The sequence below is a fragment of the Gouania willdenowi genome, chromosome 10, assembly GCF_900634775.1.
Source record: "Gouania willdenowi chromosome 10, fGouWil2.1, whole genome shotgun sequence".
NCBI lineage: Eukaryota > Metazoa > Chordata > Actinopteri > Blenniiformes > Gobiesocidae > Gouania > Gouania willdenowi.
Genome location: NC_041053.1, coordinates 35,643,860 through 35,667,918, shown reverse-complemented (window position 1 = coordinate 35,667,918; position 24,059 = coordinate 35,643,860). Strand labels below are relative to the sequence as shown.

Here is a 24,059-nt window from a genome sequence, read left to right as displayed (position 1 = left end):
CTGATTGTAAAGAGCAAAGCTGCCTTTTGTCTCGCTACATTCTTTATAGTGATGTTGATGGCCGTCGCCCATTTTGTGCATTTACTTTGACTCATAATAGCTGTCAGGGTTTATATCACCAACGTTAGCATATCACAAAGATGTTTCATTGCTCCATTTATTCTGCTATCATATAATCTACTATTGAGTAGAGGTACCATTAACCCAGAGTGCAACCGGAGATGCCGTGTTTACGACTGCACTCTAATGCAAGGCGTTTTTTTATCCCAACTACGACCGGTTTGAGCTTCCGAACATGTTTGCTGAATCTAAGGTTTAATCAACACATTTCTTCTCCTTACACATTATCTGGATATCATATCCCTGACATGTTTGTTCTGTGATCCGTGAGGGCTAACATTCATTACGTGGTGCTTAAAATGAAGCTAACGAGCCGAGCCACGTGCCATTAGCTGATGCACTTTGTTAACATAAGCCAGTAAATTCAATAATATCCAAAGGCTTTCCCTCACGGGGGGAAGTGATAACATGTGAAATCATCCACCAAAGTTGCCACTGCTGTAGTTTCCTCTTTCTCTTTTCTAAACTCACCGTCAGTGCCCAATCCTGTCACGGGCCTGATTGTTTCGGATGGTTTCAACTAGTGCACGTAGACGACGTCACTTCCTTCACTCGCAATCTTGGGACGTTATATTTTAATGTAAACCGACCATACAACGTTTGTTAAATATTTGAATAGTACACATGAAAACACAGTATGTGACTATTTTGTGCTGCTTTTAATTGTTTATTTAAAAAGAAAGACAAAAAGGAAAAACCACTGCAAGACGATATATATACAAAAAAAGAATGAAAACACAATACACAACATTGACAATCAAAAAACAAAATTAATCGGAATTCACTCAAAACATAAATTTCTAATTCTTTTTGAATAGCTGGGTTTCAACCTTTTAAATAGTACACAAACTGCTGTAAAATAGGCCGACCGGATGTAGACGCGTTGTGCGCATGCGTTGAAAGGATCTGAAACAACCAGGCCCGTAAATGGATTATTCACTGACACCCAACATCCTTTTTACCACTTTTTGTTTCAGACTTCTATTCAGACATCTATTATCTCAATATATTTTTTTCTTACAGTAAATTGGTGTTATTTTCACAAATTTTCCAAACCTGACCCAATTCTGGTAATACTTTAAAAAAAAAAAAGAGACAGGAGCTTTTGTAGTCACACTAATTGCATGTCTTACTTTCATTTACACCTGTTTTAATATTTGTCACTTTTTTTTCTGCATCTGAATATTGATTTTATTGAACAAGTTTCTGATACAGTAAATTAAATAATTATGCTTTCAGGATTTAATAAAATCTACTCAGATTATTTTGCTCGAGAGTTAATTAGAGTCCAATATCGACTGGATTTTAAAAAGACTTGTCTTAGGATTTACGATGTCTGCAGTAAATCTTTCTAACATCTTTACTGCAGTAACAACCCAGCACACAGGTATTACCTGGCTACTGACCCTGTGACCGGCCAGCTGTACGTGTCGGACACCAATTCCCGAAGGATCTACCGACCCAAAACCTTGACCGGAACCAAGGATCTGCAGTCCAACGCAGAGGTGGTGGCGGGGACCGGTGAACATTGTCTGCCCTTTGATGAGAACCAATGCGGCGATGGAGGAAAAGCTCCCGAGGCCTCTCTCACTGGACCCAAAGGTACCATTTAAAACTAATAAAGAGGCGGTGCTCGAATGGAGGGGCAGGACATGGTGATGGATTTCACATTCAGAGGTGGCACCTGCTAGTTTTGGATTTATGTGCACTTCGGGCTCTGCGCCAGCTGCTGCCCCGCTGCTTTTAATGGATGAATTTTGGTTGTGGCTCACGGTTTGAAAGTATAATCAAGCTGGACTGGCAGCTAAGAAAAATGACTGACAGTCTGGCTTACTTAACAGTAGATCTACGTCGACTTAGGGGCTGGCCAATTCAAAGATTGACATCTTTTCCCATCAATTATTCAATTGTTACCAATTATAACAATATCAGTACAAGAACAGGTGTGTTAGGTATAATGGGGTTTCTAAAATGGCAGTGCAAACAAGCATGTAAGTGGGAAGCTAATTCTCTTTTTGTGTTGGGCTTGGAACCGGCTCCAGCAGAACCAATTAGTTTGTGACAGTTCATGTTGGGATGTGGAGGTGAAGCCTTGTAGTTTTCTTCAAAATGCATGTATCAAAGTCCAGCCCCGTTAGCCAAATTCAACATTTCAAAGTATCCAAAATGTTCCTTACCTAATATTTTAACCAGAGCTAATTTACTTCTTTGTCTCTTAGCTGGATTACGTCAAAAGTACTGAATCCAAAGATAGACCTTATTTCATGGAACATTTTATTAAATTGGAAGGGATGTGGATCAATAGGCAAGGCATGGCAAATGTATTTGTGTAGCGCATTTCATACACAATTCAACTCAGTGCGCTTTAAATCATCAAAAAGTGCAACAGAAAACGTTCAACAGCTTAAAATCAATAGGAACATAACAATCAGCAGCAAAAACATGTAAAAACATTTAAAATTAGAAACAAACACATTGTATCAACAACAACATGACCAATAATTGCCCTCTCAATCATACGCCGTACAGAAAAACAGTGCTTGATTTAAAAATGTTCACATTAGATGCTGACTTCAGCTCTGCTGCAATTTGTTCCACTTCTTTGCAGCATAACAACTAAAAGCAGCATCACCATGTTTACTGTGAACTCTGGGCTCCACTATCTGACCTGTGTCCATAGACCTGAGAGACCTGCTGGGTTCATATCTGACTAACATCTCACTGATGTGTTCTGGACCAAACCCATTCACACATTTATACACCAGCAGCAGAACTTTAAAGTCTATTCTGAGGATGACTGGGAGCCAGTGTAAAGATTCTAAAACTGGAGTAATGTGCTCTGACCTCTTTGTTAAGACCCGAGCTGCAGTGTTCTGAACCAGCTGTAGCTGTTTGATGCTCTTTTGGGGGATTCCTGTCAGAAGACCATTACAATAGTCCAGTCTGCTGGAGATTTCTCCTGAGTTTCTCCTGATCTTTCTGAGTCATTAAACCTTTCACTCTGGAGATGTTCTTTAGGTGGTAGAAGCTGTTTTTTTGATAGATTTGATCTGACAGCTGAATGTCAGATCTGAGTCAATCAGAACACCAAGGTTTTTGACTTGGTCTTGAGCTGTTAAAGATCAAGACTCACAATACTTGCTGACAGCAGTCCTCTTTTCCTTGTTACCAAAGACAATCACCTCCATCTTGTCATGATTTAGTTGGAGGAAGTTTTCACTCATCCAGCAGTTTACTTTTTCTAAGCAGTCACACAACACCTCAATGGGACCATAGTCATCTGGGTTCAGTGATAGATATAGTTGTGTGTCATCTGCGTAGCTCTGATAATCAACCTTACAGTTCTGTAAATGTCCTAAATGAAGCACATAAAAGAACCCTGAGGAACTCCACATGACATTGGTAATCTGACAAATTCAAAGTTCAATATACTGATTCTAGAATAGGTTTTTTTTTTTTTTTTTTAATCTAAAAATCCATAATTCTCATCTTGACAAAAATTTGTAAAATCTATATCTCGGTTTGTAATTGACCCATCTTTATGAAATTTGACTTGGTTATGTCGGATTGGTCCCCTACTGTTAAAAATACACTTATAGTTTTAAATACTGTATGTGCATAATGCTTGGGTTTCTTCTGGTCCGGCTGTCTTGAAACCAAACTGGTCTGAATGTGGCCTCGAACCAAGAATGAGATTACCCTCTTGTCCTAAGATATTTGGTAACACTTTACTTGAAGTTTTATACATAAGGCTGACATTGCGCTGTCATTATTATGACATGACACCTGTCATTAGCTTGCATAAGGTGTCATGAAGGCTGTTATTCAGTATCGTTTGTTACCTTAACCCTAATCCTACCTAACCCCAATAGATCCATCTACTAAAAAATGCCAACATAGCTCCAAAGATGTTATAATTTAGCAAACAACCCTTAATGACAGCGTTCATGACACCTTATTCATGCTAATGACAGCGTAATGTCAGCCTTGTGTATAAAAACATCCAGTAAAGTGTTCCCAGATATTTGCAGAGTAAAAAACCATTTACAGAAACAATCATTTGCAAAACCTGTCATTCTACTTGTAATGCGGTTGGTCCTTTGCCCACTAACTTCTTGAAGAATGGGCTTTGATGTTACTGTCTTGCACGGGTTGTTCTTGTCCTGCAACTCCAACTGCAATAGCTTAGCTTCCGCTGGGTGACTGAGGATTGAGTGAAGGCAATCTGAGGGAGAGTCTCTAATGATGGAGTGGGTGTAAGCCGTGATCGGAGAAGAAACAGCAGATGGCTTCATTTTTTTTTTTCAGTCTCTCTCTCTGAGACATTTGCTGAACTCTGTTCAAATGTGACACCTTTCATCTGTCTGAGAATCTCAGACTGTCAAATAGCCCGCTCCCGAGGACTCACCGTGGGCTACGTGAGCTCCCTGAGCTCGTCAATGTTTTAGCAGAAGGCAATCTTGTGTGGACCTAGCCCACGGGTCAAACTAAACCATTCACGCAAGCTTTCTTCATTGAAAGATATATTCTGGGATGTGAAATTCCACACTTGTTTCCTCCACCGACACTAAACTTCCCAAAGCTCATGGTAGTAAAAATTAATCAATTCCACCGCGCCCAGTATGGGAACTCAGGGAGACATTGTACAGTCCATCGTGGCCAGTTAACGTATATATTCCTCGTGTTGGGACAAATGGATTTTGCTGCTTAACACAAGCTGCAACTTGAAAATTGTGTCTGACTCTTAATCACGGAGCCAATTTAGTCGGCTGTTGTCACCAAGGCAACATGCCCGTCGTTCACCTCTTTCATCTAAAACTGTCCAACGCTGTCATTTTCATTCCCCTGCTTATTTATTTCTCAAAATGGTGTGCAGGATTTTTGATGATTGCTGAAGTTTAAAAAAAAACTCCCCCCCTTTAATGACACCCCCCACTCTTCTGGAGGTTCCTTTTAGACAGAAAGGGTTACAAGACAAGGCAAGTGCATATACACTTCTATACGGTATGAATACAGCCTTTCCCACTTCTGCCTGAGAAATTATTTAATACCAGAAAAGCAGCTCGTGAATTATTGATGGCTGTGCTTTTTGCAGTGACCTGAATAATGGGAAGGCAAGCTTGACACATGTATCCATCGTGTTCTGCCCACTGAGTCATGCAAGCAGAGATGCAGCAGATCCACCATGTTTTCCTGTTATCACAAGCTTTTTTCTTTTTTTATACCCTCCTTCTTCCTTTCTTCCCCCCTCCTCCCTCCCACTCCCTCCCTTACCTGGTTTCAACAGGCATTACTGTGGACAAGAATGGGCTGATTTATTTTGTTGATGGCACCACAATCAGGAAGGTAGACCAGAATGGCATTCTTTCCACTTTCCTCGGCTCCAACGACCTGACATCAGCCCGCCCTCTGACCTGCGACAACAGCATGGATATCAATCAGGTGCACAACCCACAGCCGCCACACACACACTTCTCCTCTGTGTGTGTCACAGTGCCACCTTGTGCTCTCTCCATCTTTCCATTTGATCGCTCATCATTGACATGCAGTGTTGTGCATCTACACTGTATAAATGAAGTGTTGCACCAATGCACATCACACACTCGTACACTCACACAACAACACATTTTAAGGCAGAGGAACACAAGTACTGCCCTTTATATTTAGTGTTTCAGAGGCAGATCAAGCTTTATACATTTTTCTACCTGCCCTTTTTATTTAGTATTATTTAGAGGTGAAAGTAACGGATTACAAGTACTCACATTACTGTAATTGAGTTGCTTTTATGGCTACTTTTTTGAGTGTATCAGTCATTTTACTTGTACTTAAGTACGTTTTAAAATAAGTCATTTGTTACATTTCTACACCCAACAGTTACTGTGTAAAGTACTGTGTTTTTTTTTTTGTTTTTAAATGATCAACAAACATTGTGAAACCACAAAAAATTAAATGATAAGACAACAATCAAATGCATAACATCATAGCCAACCAATCAGATTAAACGTAATGCACGGCACCAAAACATTTTGACAAACCTTTGACTTTATACAGATGCCTTTATGTTAAATAAATTAAGTTCTAATTGAGCAAGATTTCATTTCTTTCTTTTTTAAGTTCACACATTAGATGTTTACTTAATGCAAGGGAACCACGGAAAGATTTATTACCAAAAATAAACATGGGGGGGTGAAAGTAACTAGTAACTTACACTGTACTTTGAATACTATTTAATTTAGCTACTTTTTACTTGTACATGAGTATCTTATGTATAACTTACTTGTACTTAAATCCAATGTCAATCAAGTAACAGTACTTCTACTTGAGTAGGAGATACCAGTACTCATTACACCTCTGGTATTAGTTTAATAATTCGACCATTTATTTGTCAATATTCATGTTTCAGCAGTATTTATTTCTATATGTTTGTCCTGAAGAAGAAGGTTCACCATTGTACCCCACAGCCCTTAAGACTTCACCTTGTGTTTCAGTGCAGACTTCAAAACAACTACATTTTTAATGCAACTGTAGTAATTATTCATGGACAGTTTATTGCCATTGTTCATATCCAATTACAGTCAAACCTCAGTTGTGGAAGGGCTTATTTTTTTCTTTTTAATAAAGTGGTGTATTATATGTACATTAGATATATAATTTGGTACCTGGACTTGCTGAAGAAACCTGTTAATTTAATGAGTTTCAAACTGGTTGTCTGTTTAGGAAGCAAAGTGGCAAACACAGGATGAATGAAAAGTTAAAAGGTTTTTTTTAAAAGGTTTGTCGTGATCTTAAAAAAAAGAAAAAGAAAAAAAATCAGGTGTGTACTTTGTGATAATTTTGTCAAGCAGCATTTCACAATAAAATGTGCACTTGCAATTTTATTTTTAAATTGCAGGGGCTAAGAGTAGAGAACTGGTAATTTATTTTATGAGTGTTATTCAAGTTGTAAGACTGGAACTTTTTTTTTTTTAGAAATAGTTAAAGTGTGAAATTCAGTTCCTGCAAGTGATCGACATCCTTTAATTTGTGAAGAAATTTGACGGTGGGTTGGATGGGATGGGATGACTAAATAACTAATTGAGCCATTGCATTTATTCACTTCAGATGGTCGATGTATTATTTCCTTTTATTTCGATAAAAAGCTTTTTTATCTTTTGAAGTTTAAGGATTGCTTTTGAGTTTAGCTCCATTTGGTAAATCATGCTTTTCTCAAGGTTTTCCAACTGTAAAGTCCCTTTGATGTCAGAGTTCTGCTGCAAAAATAAAGCAATTCATCTTTGCCAAGGCAAATCTAACACATTTTTAAAATATTAGAAATTATTTTAATTAGAGAACACACATTAATAAAAAGTTTGTTTTATTCTTAACCAGAGTACAACATAATTCTCTCAAAGTCCAGGAGGAAACTATGCCCTGGTTGTGATTCAGCAGAAAGTGGAGACATGAAGTGTTTATTGAGGAGATGAGTTTTCAGGTCACGGCAGATGATACGGAGGGAAGAATAATTACTCAGTTTGGGGCTTGTTTTGATGTGGCTGGAGCTGAATTACTGTTTGGTGTTCCCCTTGAAATTCTCAAGATTGAGGACACTTCCACCATACATGATAATGAGGCAGCACTCTGAGGCAGGTTTGTCGCTCATAAAACCGTTACTTTGGCAGCACCTGAAGATGGCCGCCTTTGTCCCACTAAATTTATGGCCCACCTGTGCATTAGGTGATATACAAGAGTTACAACATCTTAGTGCTTTTTGTTGTAAAAGTGTGTTTTCTTTAATCCAAACATGTCTCATTAGCGAACATGTGATGCGACTTAAGATAACTACAATATTTGAATTTCCTGAAGAAAATGCAAGTGAGGATACAAGTGCTGGCTCGTGTTGCACTGCATTAGCTAAGCATTAGCTTAGCATTAGCTTAACATTAACTTAACATTAGCATAAATATAGCATTAACTAGCATTATCATAACATTAACATAGCAATATCATAGCATTAGCTAGTATTAGCATTCACCAAGCTAAGCAATACCATTATTCTTGCATTAACACTAACATAACATCAGCATTAGCAATAGCATTAACCTAATAGTAGCATTAACCTAGTAATAGCATTAGCTCAACATTAGCATTAACCTAGTAATAGCATTAGCCTAACATTAGCACTAACCGAGCATTAGCATTAACCTAGCATTAGCCCTAACGTATCATCAGCATTAGCAATAACAATAACCTAATATTAGCACTAACCTACTAGTAGCATTATCCTAGCATTAATCACATTTTGCATTGCAATAGCATTATCTTAGTCTTAGCATTTACCTAGCAATAGCATTATCCTAACATTAGCATTTACCTGGCAATAGCATTATCCTAACAATAGCATTAACCTAGCAATAGCATTAACCAAGCAATTGCTTAACATTAGCAAAAAGGTTGAAATGAGTGAAAAAGGTTGATGAGCTGAATATGTTAAAGGTTGAATGGTTTGTCATTTGTTTGCAAAGAGTTTTAGGTAAAACTGGAGCAGCTCCACTCTAGCTAAAGGAGCTAAATGGGATCGGAGCTGAAAAGTCAATGCAGCTTCACAAAAAATTTAATAACTCAAAAAGTTTAAGCATAAATCTCGGGAAACGTTTTGATAGCTTATTTGTCAAAATTAGACAAATGGTGTAGGAGGAGTTAACGCAGATGGAAGAAAAAACAGATCAATGCCTCCTGCATCCTCACTAATTAAGTGAAAAAAAGAGAATTTCTATCAAATCTATCCTATATTAAGTTTAAAAGTAAAAGCAAATTGGCCTCAAGATCAGCTTCTCTCACCTTTTGTCCACCAAGCAAGTGTTTCTTTGTTTTAAACCAAGTCATTTACATTTTAATTAGATTTCTGTTGTTTTGATGCAGATACAGTTGAGTACACGAACAAAAGCAAAATAAAACAAAGGTTATTTCTAAAGACCACAGCGGTCAAACTCACATGACCCCCGACGAGCACACAGAACTTTCTCCATCCAAATGTTGGCAAAAAAAGGAAGAAACCACCGTCAGAAATAAGAACCGTAGACAGAAAAACAAGCCGTTTTAATGCAAACAAAAAAGAAAGCAATCAGTGTGTGTGTGGGTGGCAAACATTAGAGAACTTAACAACGGAGGATTGCATTTGTCACATTTTGCTAATTACATTAAAACGCCAATGAGGGCTTGTTTTCCACCAGCATACAAGCATGAGGACCAGCTACAAGCTTTTTTTTTTAACCAGCGGCTGTTATGAGGGCACCACGTTTCATTATTAATTATGCTGGGAAAACGCACAATCCAGGAGTGTTTTGACAGTTTTAATGACACGGTTGTGTATTTCACAACAGACCAGTCATTTGTGCCGTTACCAGTAAGCCTTTTATACCCACATGTCACTTGTATGACAGGTGGATAGTAACAGCTGGCAGGGGTTATGGTGCTGAAAAGTAATATGTTCTAAAAATTCTCCAAGACACATATAATACTGCTCTCAGTTTCAATGTGATAATATTTATGACATAATAATATGTATGTTCTATATTTAATGGATCACCGTAACCTGGTTTATTGTTATTTCATTTCACAACACACGACACAAGACAAATTGTGCAGGAAAATGACACGAATCAGTACAATTATGCCATTTGTATACTCCATTCTTCACTAGTTTCCATTATGGATAGGATTCTCCTTCCATTTGGGGAGATCTGTTTTGAATTCCATGAGGAAAGCTATTATAAGACAATGATATGCAACCGAGCATAGACATCACATTTGAGCCTTCATTTTTTTTAGGCTGTTCCCTTTAGGGGTCAACACACCAAGTCATCTGCCTCTATCTCCCATCATTTGCATCCTTCAGCATCTTCATATCCCCCTTTACTGCATCTGTAAAGCCTCGTCTGTAGCCTTCCTCTTTTTTCGTTTGCCTGGCAGCTCCATCTGCAGCATCCTTTGTCCAAAACATTCTCTATCTCTTCTCTACACATGTCAAAATTATCTCAATCTAACCCCCTTGAACCATTTTCCAAACTGCTGCACCTTGTGTTGTGCTAATTTCAAATTCTGGTGCCTCTTAAAGAAAACCTCACTGTCTCCAACTAAGGTTCCATGCACTGTCTTTTGTTTTTGGATGGTGTAACAACCCAGATTGTGAAGAATATTTTCCTTCAACAATTGACATCTTTTTTAGTTCACCAAACATTAAAAACGTGGTTTGGGTGTTAAGAAAAACGTAGAAACAACTTTTAAAAGTGGATTTGTCTTTTTGTGCTGCTCAACCACAGAACAATACTTTTCCTGACATACAAATGACTTTCTGCTATCATCTTTTACCACATTGGTATTTCTCTTTGTCTACAAACTTGGTTTTATTCATGAATACTGCAGAGGAGTTTCTGCTTCTTTTCAAACCTCGGATGTACTTTGACAGACGGCCATAAAACTTCAAAAATACCTTTTATGAAAGGGTTTCCTGTGTTTGCAACTTTTTTGACCTTTAGCATCTACTGTCCATAATGAGCTGTGGAAAAAGACATCTTTAAACTATTGAGGGTTAAAATACACAATATATGTTGTGATATACACTACCGGTCAAAAGTTGTAGAACACCATACTTCTTCCAGGTTTATACTGAAAATTATTCAGTTTATTATGTCATCTCTGAAATGAAAGCATAGAACTAATAAGTAATTTGAGTTGAAAAAGAAATGATGGAATCCATGAACAATACTGTTCACCTGATGTTCATGAGGGTCTGGTACCACAGTGTGTTCAAAACTGCTTTTATGCAGACAGAGGAGGTTGGAAGTAACCAAGAAAAGTTGGAACACCTGTAGGAATTTGTAGCACCAGCTTTCAAGGCTGATTCAACCTTCATTGCTGCAGAACAGCCTTAACTTAGTTTGTGTTCCCTGAAAAAGGCCTATTTGTATAATTCTGAAATGTACATTATTTTTCAGTTTTGGGTCACCAAACCTTTTTTAAACCTCTGGCTGTTCAGTACTTACCTTTGTACCATTTCAAGCTATTCATTGGACTTGCACAACTTGAATTGCAATAAATAACTGGAAATATTAGGGTTTTCTACATTTTTTGGTCGGGAGTGTACATCTAGCTTTTAATTCTGTCCTGAATGTCAAGCTAGTTAAGCATTGTCCTGACCTGATGATTTCTATTTCAGGTGATTTTGGAGTGGCCCACGGACTTAGCTGTCAGCCCAATGGACAACTCACTGTATGTTCTGGATAACAACATTGTGCTGCGCATCACAGAGAATGGTCAAGTAAGCATTGCAGCTGGCCGACCTCTCCACTGCCCGCTGGCAGGGTTGGAAAAGGGAGCATCAGGAGGACAGAGAGCACAGCTCAGCCCTCTGGAGTCAGCCGTCTCCATTTCTATATCATATCACGGTGCCATCTACATAGCCGAGACAGACGAGAGAAAGATGAGCAGGATCCGAAAGGTTTCTGTGGATGGTGAGATCACCCATTTGGCCGGGGCCCCCTCTGACTGCGACTGCAAGAACGATGCAAACTGTGACTGTTATCAGGCAGGGGATGGTTACGCTAAAGATGCAAGGCTCAATGCACCGTCATCTTTGGTGGCAGCACCAGATGGGACACTGTATGTGGCAGACCTTGGCAACATTCGCATTCGGGCCATCTCTAGAAATGGCCCCATCTCGACTTCCAGCATCAGCACATTCGAGGTGGCCTCCCCCGATGCCCAGGAGCTGTATGTGTTTGACAGCAATGGCACTCACCAGCACACTGCCAGTTTGCTTACCGGAGATCCAAAGTACACATTTAGCTACAGCACGGAGAACGACATCACAGCGGTTACTGACAGCAGCGGCAACACACTGAGGATCCGTCGAGATCCAAACCGCATGCCAGTTCGCATCGTCGCTCCTGATAACCAGGTGATCTGGCTGACAATGAGCACCAACGGAGGACTGAAAACTCTTACAGCTCAAGGTCAGGAGTTAGTGCTTCTCACCTACCATGGTAATAACGGGCTGCTGGCTACAAAGACGTCAGAGATCGGCTGGACAACTTTCTACGAGTGAGTTTGCGAGACTTCCAAATGTCACCCAGGGGAAATCATTTCATTTCACACTAGAACCACAGTAATGTAAAAATCAATTTATTTAGTAATTTCAATCCAGAAAACACAAAATAAATGTTAACAACTCCTATATTTTCCCATTAATCCAAATGTGTTAAATTAATGTGATTTGCGCTTCATAAAGTCTTCCAGTTTTCTTGGGGATAAAAGCTTTGCGTAGGCATTCTTGCAGATTAAAGACTCAATAAAAATGCTCTTTTTTTGTGGGGACTTCTTACCAACTATCCCACTATAATTTTAACATTTATTTGTATAACATCAGATTCATTTATATTTAAACAAATCAATCTGTATGCATGCTTGTATACTTTGTACATTTAGTACTTTTCCATAATTTGTTGAATGTTTGGAGTATACATTTTACAGAAGCCTAATTGTAAAAATTGCCTTAGCTGATCAAAATGAGCTAATTAAACTGGACTGTCTCTTTGCCTGTTTACTTAACAATCCTCCCAATTCCCGCTGATACTGTTAGGCATAGTGTGTAGGTGTGCGATAGATTTGTTTGTCAGTGAAGTACATTATGTTGACAAGCATGCATTAAAAAAAAAAAAAAACAGGAAAAAAACTGACCAAGTATATTTTATTTTGATGCACCACCAATACTTTCTATTTTAACCCTTTTTTGTTTTTGAAGTTACAATGACTGAACACTTCTCCCTTGTTTGATTTGCTGTCAAGCTTTTTTATGCTATGAATGACATTCCTACTAGGACTAAAACAGCACAGCATTCATTTTAACAATATAAAAGCACATCAATCATCCAAATAATTGAATTTAACATGATGTTATTCAAAATTAAATTGATTGTTGATGAGATACTATCTTCCATATTCAATATTTGAATTATGCTCCAAGTTTCAAAAGACGGCTCTTCATCTATGCACTAAAAGTTGAGCATATACAAAATAAAGTGACATCTTTATTGAAAGAAAGTGTTGACCTACCCCAGTATGAATGAGCTGATAATTGACTGTGTTGTGGCACAAAAAGTCCTCATACATGTCAATGTTTTGTCATCTGATCTTCTTCTTTGTCAGCTATGACAGTGAGGGCCGTCTAATGAATGTGACGTTCCCAACCGGAATGGTGAATAACTTATACACGGACATGTACAGCGCTTTGACGGTAGACGTTGAAAGCTCCATGACGGAGGAGGAAATTAGCATCACGACCAACACCTCAACCATCCGTGCCTTCTACTCTCTGGCGCAGGGTAAGGGCTCCCTGCTCATTTTTCACAACCAGGGTGGCTGTTTTGTTAGCATTTATATGTCATTGTTTTAGGGGTCATCGGGGCAGTGTTAAGTAAGCTTAAGTCGTATATCATTACAACTCTGAAGGCCTGACAGGCGACAGTGTAAATTATTACTCTCCCAGTGTGTGGGTTTGGGTGTCAGAGAGGAGTGTCAACCTCCAAAAACTACATGCTCCTCACTCTGTAAGGGCCAGAGAGTCAAGTTATCTGAGCCCATATCCAATGAATAATTACCACATAAAAACTCAAAAAGACTGTTTGTATTGACGTTAAAATACTTTGATTTCAGTTGCTCTTTCATGTCAACCCTCTGCAGACCAGTGCAAAAGTAGCTATCAAGTGGGCTTTGATAATTCATTGAGGATTACCTACGCCAATGGAATGGACACCCACTATCAAACAGAGCCACACATCCTTGCAGGCGCGGCCAACCCAACAGTAGCCAGACGCAATATGAGCTTACCAGGGGAGAGCGGGCAAAACTTGGTGGAATGGCGCTTCCGCAAAGAACAAGCACGAGGAAAGGTTATCGTGTTTGGACGCAAGCTGAGGGTAAGCTAATATCTGTTTTCTAAACTTCCAGACAATGTCAATGATGTTTGACATGTTCTTCTTTGGAATCAAGCAGAGCGTTAAAGAAAAACTCCTTAAAATCTACATTCACGAGTCTTAAAAGTTGTGGGTATTTTAAATCACTCACAGGAATTCTGTTCAATCACAACCTTATAAAAACTTTTTCACATTTATTTTCCTTCATTGAAACCAATGATTCACAACATTAATCCCCATCATAGAGGGTTATCAAAATTCAAGTACCAGAGTAAAATCTTGCTTGTCGCCAACTTAAATTTATGATATACACTACTTCATGAACTCACCGTTACTTTGCCTCGCAGTCCTTTTCGTCTCCACTAAATTCAAGAGGCAATAATTTAAGTGTACCTGCTCAATTGCCGGAGTGTCTTCCTGTTTAATGATCCTTGGGAATGGGTGTTAATCTTTGTGACAACCGTCATAAAAATTGCTGCTAATACAGTTTATCGAGCCTGCCACATAAAGAACAATGTTAAAATCAAGAAGTTCCTATTTGATTTCCACTCATACATAATTGGTATATGTTGGTTGCTTTTATCAGCTATTATTCACACACCTTAACTGCATTTTGTGATTAAATAAAATTTTACCCACAGGTGAATGGGCGCAATATTCTCTCCGTTGATTATGATCGCACCCTAAGGACCGAGAAGATTTATGATGATCACAGGAAGTTCCTCCTAAAGATAATATATGACACTGCAGGCCACCCAGTCCTTTGGGTACCGAGCAGTAAGCTGCTGCCGGTGAACGTAAGCCGGACGAGCAGTGGGCAAATCAGTGCTCTACAAAGAGGTCCTACCACTGAGAGGCTGGAGTATGACGGCCAAGGCCGCCTGATCTCCAGGGTGTTCGCAGATGGCAAAATATGGAGCTACACCTACTTGGAGCAGGTGAGAACATACCCTTATCAGTGGAGGTAGTGAATTAAACGTTAATTACCTATTGATGAATCCTCACCAGAGGATGTAGTGCATCTCAGGTCATCATCAGGGCTTTAACTCTTTTGCTAAAATATGCACCATCTGTGGTTGGCCAAGTTCTCCACAGAGCAATCATGCCTTCTTTTAAATAGCAAAAATGTTGGCATCGTTTACCTGTGGTATAAAATTGTTCAGTTGGTTTACCTCAACAGGGCTAGAGGGAGCCATTTATAAGCTACGAAGCTTTCTTTTATTTAAAATCTTGGTTCAACCCATAAAAATGCAACACGGTGTATCTAATGGCTTTCCTGCAGTGTATCAAAGAGTTGACTAAGAAAAGCAAGCCCCCAGCTCACAGCAGCAGTAAGTAGAGGTCTGTCCCTGACTATTAGAATTCAGGGAATAAGTTCCACACACAGGTGCTTATGCTGTGCAAACAATAAATAAAAACCACCCAATAATAAAGACTATACATTTTGAACTGCAATGAACTGGCTTCTGCTAGATTCTTCCACCATTATAATAAAAACATCACTGAGATATCTGGTAGTCCTATAATGTAGGCAGATAAATGTCTGTTAGTGTAATTTAGTCCAATCATCTCAGAATTTTTTGACCCTTTGACATAAGTGTCAAAATACTCAGGGAACACCAAGAACCTCAGGTTAGTGGAGGATGAGGTTGTTAGGTCAAGAGCCCTAAAAGCAAACTGCTGACAGCAGGCAAAGCCTTATTATAGGCCAGGGACTTTTGGTTCAGCAGATTGTTCTAACTAAGGAGCTTTCTCTCTTCTGTTTTCTCTTTAGTCCATGGTTCTGCTGCTGCACAGTCAGAGACAGTACATATTTGACTTTGACACTTTGGACCGGCTCTCTGCTGTCACCATGCCCAGCGTAGCCCGCTACACAATGCAGACCATCCGTTCAGTGGGTTACTACAGGAACCTCTATCATCCCCCTGAAAGCAACGCCTCAGTAGCCGTGGACTATGCTGAAGATGGACTCCTACTGAGAATAGCACACCTAGGCACTGGCCGTAGAATTGTGTACAGGTACCGTCGACAGAATAAAGTGTCAGAGATCTTGTACGACAGCACGAGGGTCAGCTTCACCTACGACGAAACAGCAGGTGTACTGAAGACCGTCAACCTACAGAATGAAGGCTTCATCTGCTCTATTCGCTATCGTCAAGTGGGTCCCTTAGTTGACAGGCAGATTTTCCGCTTCAGCGAGGATGGCATGGTCAATGCCCGCTTTGATTACACTTATGACAGCAGTCTGCGTGTGACCAGTGTACAGGGCGTCATCAATGAAACGCCTCTGCCCATTGACTTGTACCAGTTTGATGACATCTCAGGAAAGATTGAGCAGTTTGGAAAGTTTGGAGTAATCTATTATGACATTAATCAAATTATATCTACTGCAGTCATGACTTACACCAAACACTTTGATGCACATGGGCGCATAAAAGAGATCCAGTATGAGATATTCCGCTCGCTTATGTACTGGATTACCTTCCAGTATGACGACGTGGGCAGAGTCATCAAGCGAGAGATAAAGATCGGTCCTTTTGCCAACACTACTAAGTACAGCTACGAATATGATGTTGATGGCCAGCTCCAGACTGTTTACCTAAACGACAAGGTGATGTGGCGCTATACATACGACCTGAATGGCAACCTGCATCTCCTGAATGCAGGAAACAGTGCTAGACTTCTTCCTTTGCGTTACGATTTGAGAGATCGCATCACTCGCCTCGGAGACATCCAGTACAGGATGGATGAAGACGGATTTCTCCGTCAGAGGGGAACAGAAATATTTGAATACAACTCTAAAGGATTGTTGGTTCGTGTCTACAGCAAGAGCAGTGGCTGGACAATTCAGTACCGCTACGATGGACTAGGCCGCAGAGTATCTACCAAGACCAGCTTAGGGCAGCACTTGCAATACTTCTATGCAGACCTGAGCTACCCAGCACGGATAACACACATATACAATCATTCCAGTTCTGAGATCACCTCCTTCTACTATGATCTCCAGGGTCATCTCTTTGCCATGGAAATCAGCAGTGGGGAGGAGTTCTACATTGCTTGTGATAACACTGGCACACCTTTGGCTGTCTTCACCAGCAACGGCCTCCTGGTAAAACAGCTCCAGTACACAGCATATGGCGAGATCTACTTTGACTCCAATCCAGACTTTCAACTTGTTCTTGGGTTTCACGGAGGACTGTATGATCCTTTAACCAAACTGCTGCACTTTGGAGAGCAAGATTATGATATAATGTCTGGAAGGTGGACTATTCCCGACATATCTATTTTGAAAAAAATTGGCAAAGAGCCTGCGCCATTTAACTTGTACATGTTTAGAAATAACAACCCCATCAGCAAAGTCCATGAATTACGAGAGTATGTTGCAGGTAAGGGTCTTTTTTATGAACAGCATGTCATAATCTTCTGATATTGGTAGAATTATGTTATTAGAAACAAAAAGAGGACTTTTGGAATATGTTTAGTCTCACTTAATTATCTGTCCATTTACATATCAACTGGTAATGTGTCTAATTACCAAAATGTTGTGCTATAATAGGTGTGTAATCATGCATTTTTTTTTTTTAGTAATTTTACACCAATTACTAACCACTTAGCACGTTCCAAAACACTTAACTCTTTATTTTAACTAAACATCAGTGTTGACTAAAACATGTTAAAACTCTGAGGTTTAAACCTAATAATAATGAAAACTTCAAACTCTTTCCTTAATTTCTGATTTCAGATGTCAACAGCTGGCTTGTAACTTTTGGCTTTCATCTCCACAACACCATACCTGGATTCCCGGTCCCTAAGTTTGATTTGAGCATGCCATCATACGAGCTGATGAAGAGTCAGCTCTGGGATGATCTCCCGGTGAGTAAACTTAGTATCTTCCTCATATACTGAAAATATGTTGACTTCAGTGTAAATAAAGACTTTTGCTGGTGCAGAAGACAAGCGATAACAATATAACAACTTTTCTTTTTTAGTCATTGCTTCTACATCTGTTTTGAGGCTGCCATTTCCTAATTGGACAGCAATTTATTTCAAAGAATGTAAATTATAATTAGAATATATTTGCATAATAAGAGAAAAATAAATGTGGAAAAAAACAAATCTTCTTTCCTCTGCATTGTCCTAGTCACCAGCTGAATACATTTAAATGCTGTTTATTTTGTGTGCAATGCTTTTCCGGCCTTATGCAGAAGGTGCTGTGCATTAAATTTGTCAGAGGGGGGATTTATCTAAATTTGGCTTTGGAGCACAGCTTAAAAATGACATTCTCCTCAACAGGAACGAGAAAGCCTTTGAAGCAGATTCATAGCTGGTCCTAAATAGCCTGGAGAGTCACGTTCTGTTATGTTCAAGCGTTAACGTTTCACTGCACTTTCCCTACAGTCTATCTCTGGGGTCCAGCAAGAAGTAACCAGGCAAGCACACGCTCTCTTGTCATTCGAGCGGCTGCCAGAGGTTCATCTTAGTCGAGGGCGTCGAGGTGAGAAATCTTGGCTGTGGTTCTCAGCTGCAAAGTCGCCTATTGGAAGAGCCGTTATGTTTGCCATCTACAAGGGCAGCGTCCACACTCACACTCTCAACGTAGCCGGCGAGGACTGCATCAAGGTTGCCACAATCCTTAACAATGCATTCTATCTTGAGGACCTTCACTTTACAATCGAAGGACGGGATACACACTACTTTGTCAAACCGGGACTTCCCGACGCCGACCTTGCAGCACTGCACCTCACCAGTGGACACAAAACCCTGGAGAACGGAATCAATGTGACCGTTTCCCAATCCACCACAGTTATGGACAGCAGAACTCGGCGTTTTGCAGATGTGGAAATTCGTGCCGGCGCTCTGGCTTTCCATATTCGCTACGGATCTACGGTGGATGAGGAGAAAGCTCGGGTTGTGGAGCTTGCACGTCAGCGTGCTCTAGCGGGCGCATGGGCCAGAGAGCAGCAACGTGTCAGAGATGGCGAGGAAGGGGTTCGTCCTTGGACAGAGGGGGAGAAAAGGCAGCTTCTAAGTAGTGGCAAAGTGTTGGGGTATGACGGGTACTATGTGTTATCTATTGAGCAGTACCCAGAATTAGCAGATAGCACCAACAACATTCACTTTCTTCGGCAAAGTGAAATTGGAAAAAGGTAACAAAACGAGGTGCATTTTCTGCCAAAGAGACTTTTTTTGGTTGAGACCCGATGAAAGAAATGAAGCTCAACTGTTGCTGGTGTGTACTTTGAGTGTAAGTGTGTTTTTGTAATAAAAATATGTCAAAAAAATAATTTTTAAAAATCAAAAAGAACAAATGAAAGAGACTGAAAGGGAAGGAATGGTCAACAGCAATGCTGTGCATTGTGACCTACAGACTACAGAGTAAATGGACAACTACACTGAGCCTCAATATGGCAAATACAGGTCAGTTCCTCTGTAGCACAAGCCTTTTGAACTGTGGACTCTTCAGCAGAGAAATAAGAGATATCTCATTTCAGTGTTTTGTGTTGGATTTTATTTGTTTTAATCAAGTGTGACACAACAAAGTATTATAGGAGCAAAGGAATTGTTTACATGATGCATATCTGCACTTCTTTAGAGGTACCAGGCTCATGGGTTCACACTCCCAGAGTTAGTGGTGACCTTCGACGATTTATTATTATTATTATATTTTATATTCATTAGAAACTTATGATGTTAGAAATACTCTCACAAAACAACCACGATGTATTCCAGATTTAGCACTGTAAACATCAAAAGAACAAAATGTCTTATGCTCCTTGAGATGCTTTTGAATGGAAAAAAAGAAACATGTTTGTTTAGTACTCAATATTCATTGTGAAATTTAAGGACTGCAAAGGTTTCCGAAACTCTGTAGGGGAGGGATGGGGAGCAATAGCACAGGGACACCATATTTTGTAAATTATACAAGAGTTTTATGGTGTGTTTTTTTTTAAAGAAACTGAATAAATGTCTGTATTAGTCATATTATCAGTAATTTATGTTGTGTTTATACATGAATAAAGTCTGGCTGCTTTTGATTTTATTGTTTTTTAATGTTTTATCACAGACAATAAATCTGTTGGTTTGTTAATATTTTAAAAGCCACATTTTTCTGAACATTTTCCAACGCTGGGTTTCCACACAAACCTCTGTTTGAGTAATTAACTGAAAGCTGTGCATGTGGTGACGAGTATTTGCAAAAAGCAATGTATCAGTGGCACGCAGTTAAGTGCGACTTCCACTAAATTTAATGTTTATTGGGCATAATACCTTATGCCTCTGCTTCCTGTCCGATGAATATTTTATAAACACGATTATTTCATGAAACCCGCTAACATATTAAAAAAATAGATTACAGTGCAACCAAATATAGATATGCTGTTTGTTTTTTAGCCAATGTTAAAAATGCTGAATGTAGATTAAATTGATATTTTGTATTTTTTTTTTTTGTAGATGTTTGGCTTTTGAAGAAACCAGAAAACCTGCAAATTCAAACTTTTTTCCCTTTACTAATTATGTTTATGGAAATGATTACATTAAGAACAAAAGACACTTTTGGAGACTGTGATTGCTCCTAAAAGACGACTTTTCTAAATATTAGTCAGTCTTCTACAGTTAAGGGACTCAATGACACTTAAGGGTTTTGCCTTAAGATGAGTTAGAGTTTATTATGGAGCTTTAATCACACCCACTGCATCTTCCTGCTGATTTCAACTTGATACATCTGTTCTTTTAACCAGCTTCTGATTAGGAGGAAGAGAGAGAAGGACAAAGCGCAAGAGAAACAGATAGATAGATAGATAGATAGATAGATAGATAGATAGATAGATAGATAGATAGATAGAGAAAAACCAACTATTATTCATAACATTACTACAAACAGGAACCAACTCACAAATAAAACAAACATACTTCACATTTACAGTAAATGATACTGGACCTGATGCGCTGCTCACCTTTTTTGTTTATTGGTCATACATTCAACACTTTTTATATTACACATGACAAGTACAGGTACTCTAGGTTAATTACAAAGCTACTACAAAGATCTTAATATTTAAGTGAAAATATTCAAAGAACAGATTGTTGCACTTTGGCCTTCAGGGCTGCAAATGGCATTAAATTGTGTTTAAATGACGTGAGGAATATTAGACGTCTTTGAAGAATTTTTGTTTTTAATGTAATTGAAAAAGTAGGAACAACTTTAAACTGGCTACTAATGGGCATGACAAATCATGTGTGTGGCTAAATTAATAAAAATAAGCATGAAATATGGTGAAGAAGTTAAAAGTGAGCAGGTCAACATATGTGACATTAGGTGGGAAAGGGTTTATAAGTGCCGAAAATGTCTTGAAGGTGGAAAAAATGTGCAGAAAAGGCATTGAAATTTGATAGAGAGGTGGCAGAAATGGGAGTAATGTCGTAAAAATGCATTAAAAGGAGCAACAATATGGCAAGAAAAAGTTATGAAAATAGGTTAAAATATGGCAAGTTTGGTATATTTGCAAAAATGGGCTCAAAAATATTATGTTTCTTGAAGGCATCTGTAACCCCAAATGGGGTCCTGACCACAAGGTTGAGAACCCCTGCTCTTGGATGCTTTAAACATCATAAAAGTGCTATTAGGGCTTCACACTGTTTTTTTCATTGATTCCCTCAATCGTTAGTAAGAGGGTGATTTGCTCCTTTCATACTGCAGGGGGAGCCCAAACACCTCGCTCCAATTTGATGAAGCGTTCCCACTTTGATGACGAATTTGACGCGGCACTGAGCTGGAGAAACGGCGCCTCCAGGAAGCTCTCTGTCGTGATTGACATGTAAACAGACACACCCACGAAGGTGAGGATTTCAACATCCTTCACGCAGTGCTTTGTATGTATTTTCCACAGTCTATGTATGTACCGGCAAACGCCCCGCCCCCACGCTCTGTCTTGTGTTTATAAAGCAGCATGAGCTCAGCTACGGAGTGGGTGGGAGGAGGGCGGGCCGTCCTCTGGCCCTATGTCACTGTGAGTAGGAAGTCAGTGTCCCATCTATAGACATGCCCACTCATGAATATGCATAAGTGGGACGCAAATCAGCCCGTTTGTGTAGAGTTGCTCAGAAAGTGACTTTTCAGAGGCTAAAACTCTGGAAAACAGGCGAGTTTGGGAAAATAAACCTCAAATACTGTGTTTTTGGGGTTCTTAGAACAAATGGAGATGGATGAAAAATAGCATGATATGGGACCTTTAAGGGTCTGAAAAATCCAAATTTCTCCAGTAGTTATGTGCACGGCGATGATATAGTAACCACAACCAGTTGAAAACTAAAATTCACAGTTCAAAACTTAATGGTACATAAACGTGAGCACGAGAGACGATCAAGGCGATCATCATCATGATCTTAACACGCAGCTGTGAATATTTAACAGCCTATATTTAAACACAAGTCAATTCTGATCAATTTCATTGCAGATCAGGTTCATCAAAGCCCGGTGGGGGTTTGAGGACGAAGCTCTCTCTGCACTGAGAACAGCTCCTTTGTATAACACTGGTGTCTTGTTATGGTAAACTTCAAACAGCATGTCAAACCAAATGGGAGCAGGAGATTCTTTGCTTTAAACTTGTTTCATCCTGTTTGTTCTGACCTCGTCTTGAATGCTGCTGCATCCCCCACATTTCTCTCATTTTATTTAATTCCTCATACACAACATTTTCTGTCATCTGCAGCTCAACAAAGCTATAGCATCTCTTTGAATAGATGCTCAATTCAAAATATTAAGATTCACACCTTCTCATCAGACTCCCTCCGGGTATATCCCCTCCCTACCCCCCAACTGCCTGTAATGAAGTCATTTCTTTAAGCTTCCATATGAGGCGTCTTTTGTTCTATCGCATTTAAATTACAGTGAACTTCCACAAACCTTGTATTTTGAACGAATACCTACAGTGACTTTCAAACACCATCAAACCCCTGCCTGAAAACTCAACCATGACAACTAGGGTTCGGGGTCAATTACATTTTTTTTTATTACAATTACTTTGTCAATTGTCCATGTTCAATTACAACTCTATTATTACGATGAACGGCATTTTTTCCAATAACTAAAATGAGTATTATTATTTTCCCCTGAAAGTCAATTACAATTACGTTCTCAGTTACTAAAGTTTAAATTCAATTCATCACAATTACTAAAATCGAAATAAATAAGCCCATAAAACGGGTCCTAAATCAGAATACACTGAAAAATATGATCTAATTTGTTTCTCATCTCTTGGTTACCTTGTTAGGCTTCCTAATCAATGAAAATATTGGTATTAATATTTTTGGTGTAGGCGTCTGAGCCTTTTTTCCGTCTGTATACCACTCAATATATTTATTTATTTTTTAATGGTAAAATGATCCTCAAGAGAACTGACAGGTAATGGGAAAACTTTAATAACTTTAATAATAATTGTTAACTATGTATGTGTAAGCCAATAACTGTCAATTACAATTTAATGAAACACAAATCTGTGGAACCATATTACAGTAATAATAGAATGTCCATCCCAATTACAATTACAAAGTCAGTAATCTGAACTCAATTACAATTCAATGATGAATACAGCAGCAACAGATTTTTTTTCAAATTACAGTTACAATTATAATTACGTCATAACTGTAACTTATTATCAATTATGCGATTACAATTACAATGCACCCCAACTCTGATGCCAACATATTAAAAAGCTTTCAAACCAAAAATGTCCTGAAAGTGGAAAAAATGTGCAGAAAAAGGCATTGGAATGTGATGGAGAAGTGTCAGAAATGGGACTAATGTAGCAAAAATACATTAAAAGGAGTAAAAATATGACAAGAAAAAGTGATAAAAAAATAGGTTAAAATATGGCAAGTTTGATGTAGTTGAAAAAAAAAAAAAAGCAAAAATGGGCTCAAATTGTTAAAAAAAGTCTTATTCCATTCCAATTACAAAAAGTCAATAATCTGAAATAAATTACAACTCAGTTA

General features: G+C 38.9%; 1 protein-coding gene across 7 annotated transcripts in view; it reads left to right on the top strand.

The window, feature by feature from the left end:
• LOC114470578 (teneurin-3) overlaps positions 1–19,343 on the top strand; it is a 293,284-nt gene extending 273,941 nt beyond the window's left edge. For 6 of the 7 annotated variants that reach the window (XM_028458831.1, XM_028458830.1, XM_028458827.1 and 3 more), the window contains 9 exons: positions 1,490–1,722; positions 5,408–5,562; positions 11,315–12,198; positions 13,303–13,478; positions 13,837–14,072; positions 14,711–15,007; positions 15,844–17,455; positions 17,812–17,942; positions 18,468–19,220. In XM_028458831.1, coding sequence (XP_028314632.1) covers positions 1,490–1,722; positions 5,408–5,562; positions 11,315–12,198; positions 13,303–13,478; positions 13,837–14,072; positions 14,711–15,007; positions 15,844–17,455; positions 17,812–17,942; positions 18,468–19,220 — 4,477 coding nt within the window. Of the gene's footprint in view, positions 1–1,489; positions 1,723–5,407; positions 5,563–11,314; positions 12,199–13,302; positions 13,479–13,836; positions 14,073–14,710; positions 15,008–15,843; positions 17,456–17,811; positions 17,943–18,467 lie in introns of all 7 variants that reach the window. The other variant, XM_028458826.1, reaches the window with a different exon arrangement.
• The last annotated feature ends 4,716 nt before the right edge of the window (positions 19,344–24,059 follow it).